This window comes from Ciconia boyciana, chromosome 11 (genome assembly GCF_034638445.1).
Source record: "Ciconia boyciana chromosome 11, ASM3463844v1, whole genome shotgun sequence".
Classification (NCBI taxonomy): domain Eukaryota; kingdom Metazoa; phylum Chordata; class Aves; order Ciconiiformes; family Ciconiidae; genus Ciconia; species Ciconia boyciana.
Window position 1 is genome coordinate 12,519,570 of NC_132944.1, and position 17,940 is coordinate 12,537,509.

At 39.4% G+C, this 17,940-nt stretch overlaps 1 protein-coding gene across 1 annotated transcript in view; it reads left to right on the forward strand.

Annotated features, from left to right (window-relative positions):
- Nucleotides 1-12,241, forward strand: part of CNTN3 (contactin 3) — a gene marked incomplete at its 5' end in the record, with an annotated part of 84,353 nt that extends 72,112 nt beyond the window's left edge. The window contains 10 exons of the mRNA XM_072876418.1: nucleotides 1,117-1,234; nucleotides 2,028-2,186; nucleotides 2,285-2,434; nucleotides 3,191-3,261; nucleotides 4,154-4,388; nucleotides 4,564-4,679; nucleotides 5,277-5,463; nucleotides 8,773-8,885; nucleotides 11,334-11,502; nucleotides 12,122-12,241. Of these exons, the coding sequence (XP_072732519.1) occupies nucleotides 1,117-1,234; nucleotides 2,028-2,186; nucleotides 2,285-2,434; nucleotides 3,191-3,261; nucleotides 4,154-4,388; nucleotides 4,564-4,679; nucleotides 5,277-5,463; nucleotides 8,773-8,885; nucleotides 11,334-11,502; nucleotides 12,122-12,222 (1,419 nt within the window). The remainder of the gene's footprint in view (nucleotides 1-1,116; nucleotides 1,235-2,027; nucleotides 2,187-2,284; nucleotides 2,435-3,190; nucleotides 3,262-4,153; nucleotides 4,389-4,563; nucleotides 4,680-5,276; nucleotides 5,464-8,772; nucleotides 8,886-11,333; nucleotides 11,503-12,121) is intronic.
- Between the last annotated feature and the right edge of the window lie 5,699 nt (nucleotides 12,242-17,940).

Consider the following 17,940-nt stretch of genomic DNA (forward strand, 5'->3'; position numbering starts at 1 on the left):
TGAGACATCGTAATGCTGAAATAATGGGTGTGAGTGTGAAATGAAGAAAAATAATCAAATGGTTGGAAAGTTAGGTTTTTTTCCTAAGACTAAAATAAACTCCAGAATCGTGTCTTCCCCTTTCTCCCAAACTACTTTGCACCCAAGAATCAGTCATGTGGCCAGAGTAGCTGAAAATACCCACAAAATAGGGTTCTATCCTCAAATGCAATGCTGCTTCTCCAGAAAGTTTTTAAAAAATCAAAACTTTTAAAAACTGAAGTCTGACTGAGAGGTTTTTCACCTGGAAAATAAGATGTGAACTGGGTTAAAGCAGTGATTCAGCTGACACAAAGAGATTTTTTTGAAGTGACGCAGGCTACCAAAGGTTTAGTATCAAGTACTCAGTGATGCAGAAAACAAATAGTATACAAGGAGCCCTAACGTGATACGAAGTTAAGAGTTTTCACTTAAGTTTTACGTATGTTTCCCTTGATTCAGGACATCAACCACATGCTATGACATGAGAGAGACCAATGCGAAAAAAATGACCAAAGATTAAATATTCAATGAAGAACAAAGAATAGAACTTAGACTTGTAAAATCGGGGAATTTAGCCCGAAACATACAACCGTTAAATTGAAGTGTGCTCACACACTGTAGAATGGACCCAATTCAGCTCTGTCATTTACAGATTTGAACTCCTTAAAAATCTGTGATAACTAGACTTACAAATTCTGTCTAGAAGTCAAATCAGTTAATGGCCATAGAAACGATGTTTTTCTCTCTTCTAGGGCTTTGAGACAAATGGTTGGTTACAGGGCACTGACTTCCTTCATGGTTCCTAATAGCGGTTAGGAGGTGCGTTCCCAGTACGAGCTCACCATGTTGTAGCTTACTTCTCCCGTAAAAGAGGGACACTACCTCATGTTTATTAGGAAAATGCTTAACAAATAATTACCATGGAGCAGCTGATGGGTAGTAACTTGCTATCCTGCAGGCTGCCTGCCAATGCAATTTTTGAACAACTTTATCTTCAACATTTTTTGTTTATTTCTTTTCCATTTACAAATACAATCTTAATATTCAATTACAAGGTAGTATATTTACATTAATAAGAACTTTGTATTTCAACAGAGTGCAGCAGGAGACTTAATGATTAGAAACATCCAGCTGAAACATAGTGGAAAATATGTTTGTATGGTGAAGACAGAAGTGGATAGCGTAGCATCTGCAGCGGACCTTATCGTCCGAGGTAAATTTTAGCTTCAGTTACCATGACTCGTATTTTTCTAACTTTTGTGTATTGTAGATTACAGAAACAACTGCTACGGTAGATTACAAAACCCAGTTAATCTATGACTTGAATTATGTGATTCTGCCTTGCAGTTAGGGAGAATTTTAGCTCAATTTTTGGGTGAAGCTTAATTTTTCCCAGAGAAATTAAAAGCTGAAGGATATAATAAATCTTGACTTCGCATCTTTTCTCACTGACAGTCCTTCAAGTCACTGACAGGAGGGAACAAGAGTTATTTCAACCCCTTTTGCTGGTGCAGATGAGACAAAAAACAGCATTTTTGCCAGGACGCCCAGAATCAGGATTTTCCAGAAGGCAGCAGAAGGCTTGCCTGACAATTGCTGCTCGGGGTGCTGAAAAATTGCTGCAGTGCCTCGTACAGTAAAACAGCTGTAGATAACAAATTGGCAGACTACAGAGATGTATTAGTAGATTAAAAGAGGACATCGAAGACTAACGTGAAAGACATTGGAAAGATAGAGGGATCATGCTGAACAAAGGTTCTTGGGGCAAAAAAAACCCCCAAAAACCAAAACCCTGTCATCTGTGCTGCAGTTCAGAGTATTTCAGAAATAGATTATCAGACTTGGGTTTAGCGCATGTAAAACAATAATTACAAGTGTTCTTATTCCAAGCTGAATCATTTTCTTCCTCCCACAGTGCTGATAAAATGGGAATCCATACTGCTATGTTAGTGGTTTCCAGGGTACTGGCTTTACAAAACTCTGCCTATTTTTCAATCTGATTCTAGGCTCACCTGGGCCCCCCGAACACGTGAAAGTGGATGAAATAACTGATACCACGGCTCAGATCTCCTGGCAAGAAGGCACAGATAATCACAGCCCAGTAACCACTTACACCGTACAAGCAAGGACACCTTTTTCAGTTGGCTGGCAGCGAGTTACAACAGGTAAAACACAATTCTTGTTACAGGCTCTGTTGAAATGTTTTCAACCAGGGACACCATGTTCTTCGTTTCCTTTTTTTCTTTCTTTTTGTTTTTAATAGTTCCAGATGTGATCGATGGAAAAACATTCACAACCACAGTAGTGGATTTAAATCCTTGGGTTGAATATGAATTTCGTGTAGTTGCCAGTAACAAAATAGGAGGTGGAGAACCTAGTTTACCCTCAGAAAAAGTAAGAACTGAAGAGGCAGGTTAGTGGGTTCTTCTATTTGTTTTTAATTCAAATCTTGAATATTAACAAAAAAAGGAGCATTCATATCCTTGGCTCTTTGCAAACATGCTTGGAATTGCCATCAAATAGAAAAGCCTATAACTAGTTTGTTCATGATTTTTCCATTGAGCTGTGGGACAGTTTGTGTTGCATTACTGAACATCACAGAAGTATAACATCTAAGTACATTTAAATTGTATTTAGTATGCCAAAATCTGTCAGTTCAGGCAGTGCTGCAGGGTCTGAAGGTATTAATGGATGGAAGGAGGTTAAATTTGACAGGGTTTTTTCATTCCTAGTGTTTGATCAGTGTACCTTCCATGTAACAAGCATGTGGCTCAGAAGAGCCCATCAATTAAAAGCCCAGGAGTTTACTTGGAATAAGGCCCTTGCCCAATACCTCTGCATAAGTTAGCCCTATTAAAAAAAGTGAAGCATGCCTCCAATTTTTAGAAGTTCATGAACATTAGCATACAGGGTTCAGTCTGCGAGCTAGTGAGGTTCTTCAAGTGCTCAGAAAAACATCAGCCTGCCCCAGTAATGGAAGGCAACACGGTGAATGCCGGACGGGGCTAGGGCTTTCCAGGACTGCCCACCCTGCCTCAAAAGCATTTGCTTTGATTTGCAAAAGAAATACAAATACAACCAGGTTAGCTTCAGAGCACGAGGTTAACTTTATATGATGTTGTCTCTTGTATCTGCACTGTGTAGACAGCTATATGTTTCCTTTCCACAGTTCCCGAAATTCCCCCATCTGAAGTCAGTGGGGGAGGAGGCAGCAGGTCTGAACTGGTCATAACATGGGATGTAAGTTTTCTGGCAAGCAATTTTCTTCAGAGAATGATTGTTTTCATTCAAACTCTTCTTAAAAGATGAATTTCCCTGGCTGCAGCAGCTTCTCATCTAGGATGTATATGTGCTGGGTAACATTCTGTAATGTGAGCTATGCACGTTTGCCTTCCCTCTTTTGCCTTCATGTGTTACTGTGCTAGATGACAATCAGTACAAAATTTAGTTCGTTTGTCTGAGATTGCTTCTGTTCTCAAACAATTGTTATGCTAAAAAAGGAGCCAGGAGGGTGGGGGAAGAGGAAGGGTTATCACTCAAAGGTTGAGCCAAAGAATTATGCTTTTCAGTGCAAATTTGCAGTTCTTGCTTTCCTACCATTAACTCTGGATGCATGTGCTAGCCAATACAATCAATCAAATACTACTTTGTTACATATCCCATTTTTAAGGAGTTAAAAAATGTTAGCATACTGTAACTTACATTGACTGCTCTGTGTGGTTACCTAATCATAATCACCTCAGAGGAAGGTGTAAGCCACTGTACAAAGGTACTATTGGATTCTATAATAGTTGACTAAGCAATTATTAATTTTTTACAAACTATGGATTGTGAAATTGAAAAAAAAGAAAGTTGTATTTACTGAAGAGTGTCTTAAAACAGTATACTTAGTGGAAAACAAGAAATATACCTGAAAGTTATTCTCTTGAAGTGCAAACCTTAAAATAGGTTCAAAGGAACACGTTTTGCTCTGCTGTACCAGAGTTAATTTGCTGATGGAATGATCCCAAATGCAGTACCAGAACCTGGTTACAATCATGTACGTTAGTCTGGCGGTACTTTCTTCCTACAAGACGTGTCCAGTGCTGTATGTAGCGTCACAGACTTCTCTCATCTGTTGCTTTTCTCACAGCCCATCCCTGAAGAATTGCAAAATGGAGAAGGATTTGGCTACGTTGTTGCTTTCCGCCCCTTTGGCACCACAACATGGATACAGACTGTAGTCACCTCTCCTGACACACCAAGATACGTCTTTAGGAATGAAAGCATCTTGCCCTTTTCACCATATGAAGTCAAAGTTGGTGTCTATAACAATAAAGGAGAAGGGCCATTTAGTTCAGTAACCACAGTTTTTTCAGCTGAAGAAGGTATGTGATTATCTCCAGATTGACTGAGTTACCTCCAGATATTTTAACATGAGATGTTTCATCAGAGAACATAGCAACAGTTAATAGAAATGAGATCACTTTGAATATGGACACGTTTATTTCCACGGTCACCGATGCTGCTGATCATCTCTCATTTATTGATTTCCGAATACAGAGCCTAGCATAGCACCCTCCGGCGTATCTGCGATGAGTCTGTCGTCCTCCGTCATCGAGGTCTCCTGGACGGCCATTCCCTGGAAGATGAGCAGTGGAAGGTTACTGGGATACGAGGTAAGCTCATTTAAAATGCACTCCCATTTGTAAAGGGCCATGGGCCAGGAGGGTCACGCAGGCTGCAGGACAGCAGCGCAAATTTACAAAAGATTACCACGTATCTTGCTTACTTCCTGCCCCACCTATACCCAGAAGAAGGATATTTTCTTCCAAGTATCTTTGAAAACAAAGAACAGAGAATGAAATGGTGTCTTGCTTCCTGTGCTGATAGTCATGTGTCTGTCTAACAGTATTTTCAAACTGACATTTTTTCAGAATTACATTTACTTCCAAAGAAACTATTTCATAAGGTAGTTTTCTGAGTTTAACTTGTTTACTTTTGAGATGAAGTAACCGTTTTCCTCTTGTCATTTTTTAATTCAAGCAAGATCTAATATTTCAGTTTAAATTTCACACTAAAAAGAGCAGCAAGCATGAAAAGCAGATGGTTAAGAATTTTTTTTTTACACAGTAAACATATTTTTGAAACTTTAATGTATTTCTACCTTTTTCAGCTGAGAAAAAAAAATGCACTTAAAGGAGTCAAATGCAATGCTGTGGGTGAACAGTCTATTCCATGCAAGGTTTTAAATGGTTTTGTTTTATATCTACTAGGTTAGGTACTGGAATAATGGTGGAAAAGAAGAATCTTCAAACAGAGTAAAAGCTGCAGGGAATGAGACATCAATAAGAATAACAGGTTTGAAGAGCAACTTAGCATACTACGCAGCTGTCCGTGCTTATAACAGTGCTGGAGCAGGTCCCTTTAGTGCCACAGTAAATGCTACCACAAAAAAGACACGTAAGTATCTTGAATTTAAAGTGGGGAGAGATATAATGGTGTGTTAGGACTAGCAGGGAAATGAAAAATAGGCGTATTACTGGGAATCATAATATGTGTAAGTGACCTAAATTTTCATACAGACTAGAGGAGTTACACAATTAAATCGAGCGTAGATCTTTCATTTTCTATCCTCTGCTACTTTAGCAGGATGAGTAAGTGCAACTCAACTCTGCCAGTGGAGCTGAAGAAAGATATATAATTTCTGCATAGAACCTTTATTATTCTTCTAGTGACTGGAATCATTTTAAAAGAAAAATTTCTGTTATTTGGAAGGAAAAAAACAGACACTTGTTGAATTTTTCAGGGTTTTAGAACATATTTATAACTTCTCTAGGGCATGGCTTTTGAAATGCAATGATCCTCACACAATTCATGCAAAACAGTCCTTCATGTCCATTGTTTCCCCTTGAACAAATTGCACAAGAGCCCACTTTACAAATAAAAAGGAGAAATTAAGCTGGAGAACAGATTGTCAAAGGCTGCACTAATTTTTCTACAAATAGAAATATTTTTAGTATGCTCTTGCATTGTAATACAACTCAGAATCAGGGTCATCAATCTTGAAGTATTTCTGTCAGACTCACAAGAATGTACAATTAAATCTGTCTGAAAGGTCAGATTCTCTGGAATAGTCATTAACATCCTTCTACCAAAAGTAGTCGCATCATTAATATTATGAAATACGCTAGTTTATCAGAAATTATTATAGGCAAAAATGAGTGTCACTATCACTGAGGACTAAACCAACTCAGATAAAGTTACATTTGCTAGAGTTAGTTTAAATGTATTATATGCATAGCTACCACAAATTGTCTGATATGAAGGAACTCGCTGCCTGTAGCCTGTACCTGACATGTGATGAATAGTTTTCTCTAATGAATCATCTTTGTGGCTACTGGCTGCTCACTAGAGGTTGTGCCAGCCTGGTCAGCTCAGTGAGTTTTTCAGTCCTTTTTTAGTGACCACCTGCCTTTGGGATGTGTGAATGAGAACTGGACAAGCACCTGATCCCACTGATTGGAACAGGGTCTGGATCAGGCCCTCAGTCAAGATCACTGCTCTTTGGAATAATTAAAAAGAAAAATTAGCTGCATTATGTCCATGTGTCTTGCTGGTGAATAAAGAGAGCAAAAACATTGCAGTACAGTATAATGTCAATTTGAAGGATTTTGCTAACAACTAGTTGAATTAAGACAAATAATTCTCTGTACTGCTGCAGTAGAAACTGATTTTTCATTCAAATGTGTGATTTTTAATCAATCCCAATTTCTACCTTAACTTGAATATTTGTGATCGATGTGTTTTTCACTGTGAAGGATTTCTGTGCACATTGCATTTACATTCACCCACATGACCTACAAGATACTTCTTAGTAACTATTAGCCATATCATGAAACACAAATACTGAAGTTCAATTGGCAGTGTATTTCGGGATTGAAAATTCAGCCTTTGTCTTTGACCATTAAACTATCTTAGCTTTTATATTTGAAATATTCATGTTTGTAGCCCAAAATAACAAGTGTAGTTTTGTTTTATAAAATATTGCTATATAAAATGGCAAGTAACTGGGGAAGACTTGCCTAAGTTTAAAGGCAAGATGTTACAATTATTTCATATTTATAAAGTCTTAAAATACAACCAAATGTTCTGTCCATTGGTTCTAATTCAGAGAAATACTAGCATATGTGACCAACTTTAAGCATCTGAGGAGTCTCAGAGAAATCCGTGTAGCTATTTGCACGCTTAGCACTGGACATGTATTTATGTGATGTGGTGGTTCAGGATCTGACCTATTACAAATTAAAATTCTGAACACTGAAGATTACTGGAGATTTTGGTATCTGAAGTGAATTGGAGCCTTCTGAATTCACTTCCATAAGTCAAGTGGTAGGTAGAGGCTTACAGTTTTTATATATAATTACTCATTTTTTCAGATGATGTCGTATTAATATTTTAAAAGAATGACTCATTTCTTTTGAAATTCAGCTTTAATACCTCAGTGTGAAAACTATTCATATATGCTGTAATACTTAATTCACAGGAGTGAAACAATCTCCTCTTACATTTACAAAAAGTGGCTATTAGTGCATCAGGTTAAATCCTATTTAGTACATAGAACAAGGCAAAAAAAACCCCAAACCAAACCTGTGAGTGGTTGTTTGACTTTAGACTAATTATCTTAAGTCTCGCTCTTACATTTTTGTGTCTACTTTGTGTTAAGAAGTATAATCAGGTGGGTTTTGATTTGACTGCTCATAGAAAGAAGCTAGGGAGCTACCGGTGTGAAAGAGTTTAAAACTAAAAGAGGAGGGGGAGAAAAAAAAAAGAAAAAAAAAACCATAAGCACATGCATAGGAGTGTTTAAAACCACTGTCAGTGCTTAATACTGGAACCTTCAGCATCAAAGCGTAGCGCTGTCCACCTAAGCAGCACTTGCCTCCACTAGGTGACAGCAACAGTAAATTGTTTTCCTTAACACATTTAGAAAAGATTTTAATCATTGATTGTGTCACCGCATGACCCGTTTTCTGGGAAACCAACTTGAGGCATCTTAAGAGGTTTGTACTTACCTTCGCCTTCCCTGAAAGCTTGGCAGTTTCAAGATATATTAAAGCGTACAGCCAAAAGCATATTACTCCTTTTGAAAATAACAGTCTTAGATTGTTAATGAACAAAAAAATCCCAATAGATTTCCTTGGCCGAAGCCCACTATTGTTCTAACTGCAGATACTGAAATGGCACAGACTGCAGTTCGAAATCACGCCTCAAGTTAATAGAAGAACAAAAAAATCTGTCAAATATTTTTACATTACAAATGCATTAAAGTAAATCAGCATAGCGTGTAGATTTGAATATTCACTAAGATTAAATTTGTCTAACAAATCATCTGTTGTGAAGATTTTGCTTATTCTTGGCAATATACTAAAACTAGTAATTGTCCGTTACCATCACTGGTTTCATTAGTTTGTTCTAATTGATCACCCATGTCCTAAGACATATGCTTTTTTTTGGCTGTATTTAATGAAGGACCATCAACAGATTATGCAACTTCAGAAATAACATTTATGGGCCATTCTATTTTTCCTTCCTTCTGTTTTTCCAATTTAGTCTCTGAACCATAAAGTGTACAAACAATGAGGCTGCATTTGAGTTGCTTTTGCATCTGACATGTAATGACAGTCAATTACCTGAACTGTTATTTCCTACTGTAGAATAAATCACTAATGCCAATTAAATTAAAGTCATGCTTTTATTATGTATTTGAAGCACCCAGTCAACCACCAGGAAATGTTATGTGGAATGTCACCAACTCCAGAGTAATCCTCAGCTGGGAGGAAGTAAGAGCTATGGAGAACGAGTCAGAGGTGACTGGGTATAAGGTAAGTGTAAACAGACCAGAAAAATATCTGAAAGCAATCCACAGTTTGCTTTTTCTTGTCTATTTGCAAGGCAGTAAGTTCAGAGGATGCACAGTACCACATCTGAACCATTTCAGTACCGTCTCCTTTTTATAGATTTAAATCATGTTCTAACAATGTCTCATAAACTGTGGTCCTTTTACCATTAATGGTACGCTAAATGCCTTCTCCTCCTCATGCAAACAAAGCCAGGAGCCGCAGGCGTTGCTGCCAGCTCTTGGGATCCCACTTATCCAGATGTGTAACACTTGGATGTTATAACATGTATAACATTTATCACATGTATAACACTTATCCAAATCCATAGCATATAATCCAAGATTTAGCTGATGGATGTAGTTTCCATTGCTGGCCAGGTATATTTATTAGTACCACATATATCAAACTGATATTCTTAAACCTTTTTCTTCTTACCTAACTGTGGGACATGCTCATTGTCTTGATAGAAATTACATTACTACATCTACTCTAAATCTGATCAGCACACAAATGTACAGGTATTTAAATATGTCATATATCTTAAGTATGTTTAAGAGAATAGCTGAGGATGTTCTTCCTGAGCTGCATACAGCTGGATCCCACATCCTCCATAAAAGATTTATGCTGAAGATCTGACTATGCAGTGTTCTGAGCTGTACTGGCAAGAAATACATGTTTACAGCTTAAATAAGCCACCTAGTTCCATAGATGGTAGCTGACCTAAAAACGTACCATGTAGATTTTCAAACTGCATACTCTGTCTCCCACAAGGATTTCAGGTTCCCGTATGGATAACAAACATTGCTAAGTTGTTGTGGTTTAGCCCCAGTCAGCAACGAAGCCCCACCCAGCCGCTCGCTCACCCTCCCCCCCGGTGGGATGAGGGAGAGAATCGGAAGGGTAAAAGTAAGAAAACTCGTGGGTTGAGATAGGAACAGTTTAATAATTGGAACACAAAAATAATAATAAATTGTAATGAGAAAGAAAACAACAGAGAGCAAGAGAGGAACAAAACCGAGAAGAAAAAAAAAAGTTATACAACTGCTCACCACCTGCTGACTGATGCCCAGCCAGTCCCCAAGCAGCGATCGCTACCCCCAGCAAGCTCCTCGCAGTTTCGATACCGAGCATGACGCCATATGGTATGGAGTAGCCCTTGGGCCAGTTTGGATCAGCCATCTTGGCTGTGCCCCCTCCCAGCTTCTTGTGCACCTGGCAGAGCAGGGGAAGCTGAAAAGTCCTTGACTGGTGTAAACATTACTGAGCAACAACTAAAACATCCCTGTGTTATCAACATTATTCTCATGCTAAAATCCAAAACACAGCACTGTACCAGCTACTGGGAAGAAAATTAACTCTATCCCAGCCGAAACCAGGACATAAGTACATGAGGATAAGCTGAATTTTGATAATGATGGTTAATTTTACTGAAGTAAAGCACTTAGGGGGTTGTTTTTATCCCAAAAGGCAAGGGCAGTGGAGTTAACTAAAGTTGGTTTGCCAGGAAGAGAAGAGCCAACAGATGACACTGAAAACACCAGAGCAGCTGTAGCGCGGTCGCTGTGGAAGTGAGCCACGCGTCTGTGTCCCTCTGAGAGTGTTTTATAGCAAGGCACGGCGTTAGGGAGCATGTCTCAAGGGTGGCAGCATGTGTGGAATTCCAGTGGCCTTGCGTTTTTTTTCCATTTCGTCATTACTGCTATTATTCTGGGGGAGTTGGGATTGCTGGTTCTTGCACTGGGAAAATCCCAAGCTTACCTACCTGTCAAATTTGTGAAACCCTGCCAGGTGAATGCACTGGATCCACATATTTTTTAAACTCTGCTGGGACATACCTCTCTCTCTCTAGCCTTGCCACTGGCACGAGGGACTCTTTGGGTTCATCAAGCCTTCAGGACAGAAGAGAGGCTGATGTTGCTCTTAAATCCCTTCCTCTTGCCTGATCAGATTGAGCAGCAGGCTGTGACATTCAGATGTAGCTCCCATTCTTTAAAACATAGAACACCAAATGCAGTTAAGTTTAATGACAGAATAATCACTCAGCACTTGCAGAACATCTTCCAACATGGTCTGTAATTTTGATTAGTTCTCTCCTTCCCAAACTACGCACTGGCATAAGAAGCTGATCTAGATAATGACAGATACAGAACAATATATTATTAAGACACTCAACAGAATATATTATTCATTTGTTATCATTACACATTGTGCCATTTTAGATTAAAGCTGGAATAAAAGAGCTTGATTGATGTTACCTTCTTTCTTTAAATGTAATTCTGCCCTAGAATATTAACCAAAAATCAGAGGATCTTTTCTCTCATCCCATCTTTTTAAAGACTGAAACCTTGTTTCTAAGAAATACAAATAAAAATTGCAGGGCAGGTCCTGGTGGAAGAAATGACATGCCACAGCTCTTTGCTTGTGTTGCAGGTTTTGTACAGGACCAGCAGTCAGAGCAATATGAACGTGCTGAACACGGACAAGACAACCGCTGAACTTTTGCTCCAGTTTAACGAAGATTACATTATAGAAGTTAAAGCAACAAGTGATGGCGGAGATGGCACTAGCAGTGATCAGATCCTGATTCCCAGCCTAGCTAGTAGGTTGAAGCTGAATCACTATTATTTTGTCACGTGCTTATATAGGGTCCCCAGCCAATATCGGAGCCTCCTTTATACCAGCCACAGTATGGTACCCGGTACCCAGCTGTACACAGTATACCAGAGACGTGTCTCTACCTTGGTGTAGTGAATCATTACTAAATTGGCAGCTGACACCCAGCAGTTGTCACAGCTTGTCTTTGCAGGAATGGAGTCCTTATTGATGGGGAGAAAAAAAGAATGAATACTTGTATGTTGTATGGTAATGAGGTAATAAAAAGAAAAGCAATTAACAGTCTTCATGCCCTTATGTATGACAAAATTCATTCTATTGAACTGGTAAATTACCATGTAAATTGGTATTAAAAATGCTACTTTTTTTACTTTTCTCCTTTTTTAATTATTATTACCCTGAAAGTAAAGACCATTTGTACAGTGTCAGCTTTTTGCAGTACATTTCTATAGTTTAAAAATATTTAGTGTATTTTTGTAAATTTTAATTGCTTGTCAGAAATAAAAACTGACCATAATTTTTGCTTAGCATTGAGGAAGAGTAATAATTTGACAGAGCAGACACTCATGCTTTCATTTAATCCTGACCTTTTTCATTTGTCACAGGTATGGATGCAAGAGGTTCTGGTCCATCAGTCTTGAATATCTTCAGTGTATCCAGCTTCTTACCAACAATATTTTCCTTGACTCTTAATTCAGTGTTGTGATGATACATTTTCATTTGCTGGGGAAAAAAAATGAATCTGTTATGACAGAAAAGTGCTTTTTTTAAAAAAACTGCAGTGGTTAATGCATGTTTTTCTTCTATCCTGACGTGTTTTTAAATTCTTTATATTTCGCTGTAGGTTGAAGTAAAAATATCATGTAAAGTTTAGTAAATCCTTTAAAAAGGAATCTAAAATGCCTTAATACTTGAACCAAAGGAGTTTACATATTACATACTTCAGATACAATGTAAGAGAGAGGGAGAGCGATGGCACTGTAATCAGAGTTACGAGAAAGAGCTTAGCTCAGTGAGAAACTCCATTTTTGCAGTGACACCGAATTGTTTTGGGTATGTTCTGCATTGTTACGGTAACATCATTCTGCATAAGAAGGATGAAATCAGACACGTGGCGTTTCAATCGGATGATAACATGTTGACCAAGCAGCCGTTCTTAAGACAGTGTCATAATCCAGTAGGTTTGGATCAGTTTTCTTACTGCCCTTTATATAAGTTACTCTAAATCTAGCAAGAAATCAAAGCTGGAAGGTAGAGAAAAAAGTCTCACAGTATGGATGTTAGTTTTGCACAGTCCACGTTGGGGTGTCCAAGAGGCAGGGCTTCCACTACTACTCTTAAGAAATTATTTCACAGCCGTGTTTCAAAGAAGGCTCTCTATTTTATCGCAGCATACGTTTATGTACCTTTTCAAACACCTAACCTTCCTCTCCAGCAATAGATTTTGAAGTTAATTTCTTTATAGCCCTACCTTATATTTCTTAACCAGGTTCTTTATTCATAAGCAAATTCTCCCACCTTCAGGATCATTTTTATTGCCCTTCTCTGAACACCTGTCAGTGTGTTTCACTAACAAAAGTGCCCAGTTGTAAGCATTACAGAAATGCAGTTGCACCATGGCCTTATGACAAGGGACTACTACCACCTCCCTACCTTGTGATGTGGTGCTTCCAAATATGCAGCCCCAAATTATCTTGCTCTTTTGTCTACCACACTGCACTGTAAACTCATCCTTAATTCAGTGTTATATTCATAACTCTCCTTCCTGCTGCTCTTTAACCAATTCAAAACTATTTCACCTGGTCTGGCACTCTAATGTTCCCCATTACTGTCATATGATTCTGGTAAGTTTATGGCAATACTATAGGTTATAATAAAAAAATTACACAAAGACACTTCAGGCTTGCTATTATAGAGAAATCTATGCTTGCTTTCATAGCAATATATTAAAGATACATTAAACCTGGTACATTTGACTTCTATAGTTGTGAATTTGGTCAAATCAGCCTTTTAGACACCTTTTGGAGAGCTGCCTACATACATGGTAGGGCAAGTGTTCAGGTAACATAAAGCATATCCTTTTAAAGACTTTTTTTGTAAAATCCCACAGTATTATTACAACACACAGAACTATAAAGGGAGAGAACCAGGATTAATGAAATTATGGTAGCACTGTAGAAAAAATACCTTGATATGCATTCAAATAGCAAATTACCTTATTAGTATCACATCCAGATGAAAATATGTGCTAACTGTTGAAGTAAGGAAGATCTGTATATACTGTACATATATAGTTATAAATGGCTAGTTGCTTTTCAATGTGGCTAACCAGTGATGTTTTCAGACACTTGCAAATGGGGGGGCGGGTGGGAGATGGAGAAAACAGGTGTTACTAGTAAGTATATAGTTATGTTTCATGCAACAAAGGGTGACTCTTTCTATTCTTGTTTCACAAAATTCTAGTCCATGTTCCTGTATTGCCATTTTCATGCGATTACATTGTATTATTTAATTTCTAGTTATATATCTCCATGAGATATGTACTGAGTACCTTGTTTCATATTGAAAAGTTTGAAATTTATCCTTAAACTTCCAGTTGTGTGTGTATCCTATGGTTATCTGTATGCATTTTTTTCTATTACTCTAATAAAATATTTATTACATTGAGGGATATTAGAATATTTAAAAGTAGTATTGCTTGTCCATATTACATATTTACACACACGGGGATTTATTGCATCTAAAAATCCTTGTCTGTGTTCTCCATAGTATTTCTCCTAACTGGCACTTCTTGGCAGGATAGGAGTGGTTTCCCTTGCAGTAGCTTTGCTGCCCTAAGACTAAAATGCCTTACACATAGACCCAGGCCTATTTCTACAGAAAGCGGGGCAGGAGGAAAAAGAGGAGTAAGGACGTAAGTACGTCCCAGTCTTGCTCTGGAGGAGTCAGACGTGCATGGGGCAGGGGCAGGGGCCCAAGGCTCAGCTCGAGCTTCTGAGCTCTACCTCTGCCCACAGGTTTGCAGCACGATGGACAAAAAGCCACCTCCCTTTCCCTGGCTTGGTTTCCCCTCTATCCAATTAGGCTGTTTCCTCTACTCTGAAATGAAAAAAAATAATGTAATTACATTGAAGAAGAGTTAGTTCTTTATAATAATTTAGTGTATCACTATTTAGCATTAAATCGCATGGCCTGGAAATTGCCTATTCCTTACATACTGCAGCTTCCCATAAAGCCAGAGCCTTTCTAGCACTAAAACCTTCTCACTAGGAACACAGACAAAACACAACTATATATTTTAAGCTTTTAAAGCATGCCTCCTACCTACATTAATAGGGAGCTGATCCAGATGCTGCAGTGAGGGTTAATAATAATCCCAGGTGTTTACAGGTGCACATGCAAGAGGCAAGACCGTCAGGTTTTCCCTTTCAGATGGTTGTAGGTGGACACCTGCCTTGCTCTGTATTTCCCCCAGTGTTCAGATTAGTCTTCCTTTAAACTGACCTCTGTTTGTTCCTTGTCTCGTGTTAATTCAGTTAATGTTTATTTGCGGTAATTCTCCAGGGAGAGTGGAAAAAAAAAAAGTTGTTAGTGGGAAAGTATAGGAGGAGAAGGTGAAGAGCCAGTAAGGTGAGAGGTCCCTGAGCCAGCCTACCTCTCGCAGGCTTTTCCAGAGCAGCTTCTGTGACTAACCCAAGCTTAGCAATTCAGTCCTGGAGAGAAAAAAAAAGAAGGAAAAAATCAATGATGATGAAAAATGTGAATAACATCACTTGTATGACTGGAACTGCAGGTGATGGGGAAGGTATTTCTGTCATTCCACTTTTACTTCTACTTGCACCAAAAATAGCCAGCACTTTGTCACTTACAATTGCTATTATATGAAATGCAGTAAGAAAGAATAGTAGGCTTGAGTCATAGTTGTTAGACAAACACTATTGTAAAGTGTATTCTTTTCAATTCCCTATCCAAAAATGTAGCTGTATTCCTCCAAGCTGTTCAGTAATGCTGAAGGCTATCAAAGAGCAAAGCCAAAAGCTGGGTGGAGGCGGAGGAGGAGCAGGGGGGAGCGGGGAAGGTGAACCCCCGGAGACATGAGCCAGGCCTTTCTCTGGCTCCCTACGGCGTGCAGGGTGAGAGGTGGGTGCTGCCAGGAGGGCGAGCACCCGCGGCGGCAGCACTGTGGAGCCTTCCAAGGGGTTTCGCTGGAAACTGTTAGTGCAACACGGGACTGGGCAACTCGCTGGGGTTTTTTGGACAGTGACTTGAACTGTCATTGTGAAAAGGAGAAAGGACACGAGAGTCCTGCCACCAGCTGGACGTGCACACCAAAGAAAAGGGGATTTGGTAGAGCTTAAAAAAAAATGTTTGTAACTGTGTGTGCCGCCTCTAGAAGCTGTAATGGCTTTCGCTGGAAGCCGGTACCGGAGGTGATTGATAGGAGTGCTGTGGTTTGGGATTTGGAGGTCTGGAGGGTGAGGGCTGTTTGTTGGGTTATTTTAGGCATAACCCTGCACCGCTATTCCCCCAAGATTTGCTTTCTAAAGGGTTTCTTGTGCGACCTGAGTAATGTGGTTCTTTTCATTCTTTCCTGGCACCCATTTATATGAGGGGACTTGATGGCTCCTGTACTCTAAAGTCTGAATTTGTCAGAGGTAGCTGGTATAAGAATTACAAAAAAACCCCAACTTTTTCTTTGGACAGTTTACTCTGTCGGATATGTTGTGAACATGCAGGATCCTCTATGAATACAAAATCAGTTAGAAACGAATATCACTTTAGCCCTAAGAAATACTGGAGACCTCCATTTTCTACTTAATTTGCCTTTCACTGGTGGAATGCAGACGTGGGCAGTGCCTGTCAGGTTATGTATGTTGTATCTTAATAACAGGCAATAAAGCAAGCTGTCCTGCGTGAGGGAGTGCATTAATCTGACAGCTTTCTGTCTGAAATAAATAACAATGGAATATTGTGAAAATAAAATGAGTTTGTAAACAGGCACTCGGTCTCTTAGGAAAAACAACCTCCTCGATTGTTTTATGCTAATGCTTTGAACTCCTGAAAAGCAATAAAAAAAGGATATGTTTAGCAGAGATATAACTGAATGTATGTTATTGTTGTTTTATCAAGCCTGCCTGATAAAAAGAGGCACTGCTTTTCTTTAAATCTGATGCATACATAGTGCAAGCTGCAACATGACGGGGGGGAGATGGTACACCACTTGACTGTATCTCTAGCTATCAGTCTTGCCCTCTTAGGAAACAGCATTTCTACGAAGACTTTTCACAGTTCATAGCTGCCTCCCTGGCGTGCATACAGCTTGGGTCTCACCGGGAAGCAGGATGTACAGCCTATAAAAAAGGATAGACGTTTGTCTTTTTCCAAGCTTAAGATCTGTTTCAACAGCCTCAGCAAGTGGAGCCTGCCTGCACCCTGCGCGTATGGGAGCTGTTTCTCAGAGGTGCTATTAATGTCTCGCCTTCGGCTTGGAAGTCTTTCCCAAGGTCAGCTAAGGATGTGGCATCTCATTACCATCAGCGGGACTGGTCACTACCACTCCATCAAAGCACTGGCTGCAGGACGAGGAGATGCACGGACGCTCCCTTGGCAGCCCTCCCAAAGACCGGCTCGTCCCCCCACGCTGCCCTTGGCAGAGGGCATCCTCTCCAGCACAGACCTTCGCTTCTGCCCGGAGCCGCGCAGCCGCTGTCCTGCCTCTCAGCGGGGAACTGCTCTGCTACCGCACATTTCTTCTAACGTCCAGAGTCAGCACAGTGGGTGCAACCTGAGTAGCAGGTAGCGTCTCAGTTTTGCCAGAGAAATAACAGTTATCTCTAGGAGATAGCCTCAGAATACATGTATATGTCTGTGCATAAGTACACTTTCCACAAGTACAGATAGCTGGCAGTCTACAATAACCCTAACCTGTCACCAATTTTGAGTCTATTTTCATGTTTTCCTCTTGCTGACAGTGGCTGTGTATTGCCATTCCTCTGACTCTGTCCTGCCTCTCGTTAGGTGCATCAAAGAGTTCCCCTCCCCAGCAGTCTGATATTTCGATAAACAGACACTTTCCTTTAATGGGTCCTCTTCATCAGCTTTAACTGCCATGTTGCAGTGTCTGCGATGGCACTTATTGTAATTCATGCCATGCTCTTCATTTGCTTTGGTTTTGAACTCTCTGTTTTGAGACATTTCAGTTTGTGCGTGAGAGTGTTTTAGCATGAGAATTTCACAAGACCTTCACATGCATCTTTCCTTTGTTTTTTTTTTCCCCATCTCTAAGGGTCAAGAAAACTTGATAAACTCATTTGGTATTAAATTTCTTTTCTTGAGCTCCTTGCTGATCTTTTTGAGTTCAAGAAGTATCTTTGAAAGTCTTTTTTTTTTTTTTTTTTTTAATGTACAAATATAGGAGACATGC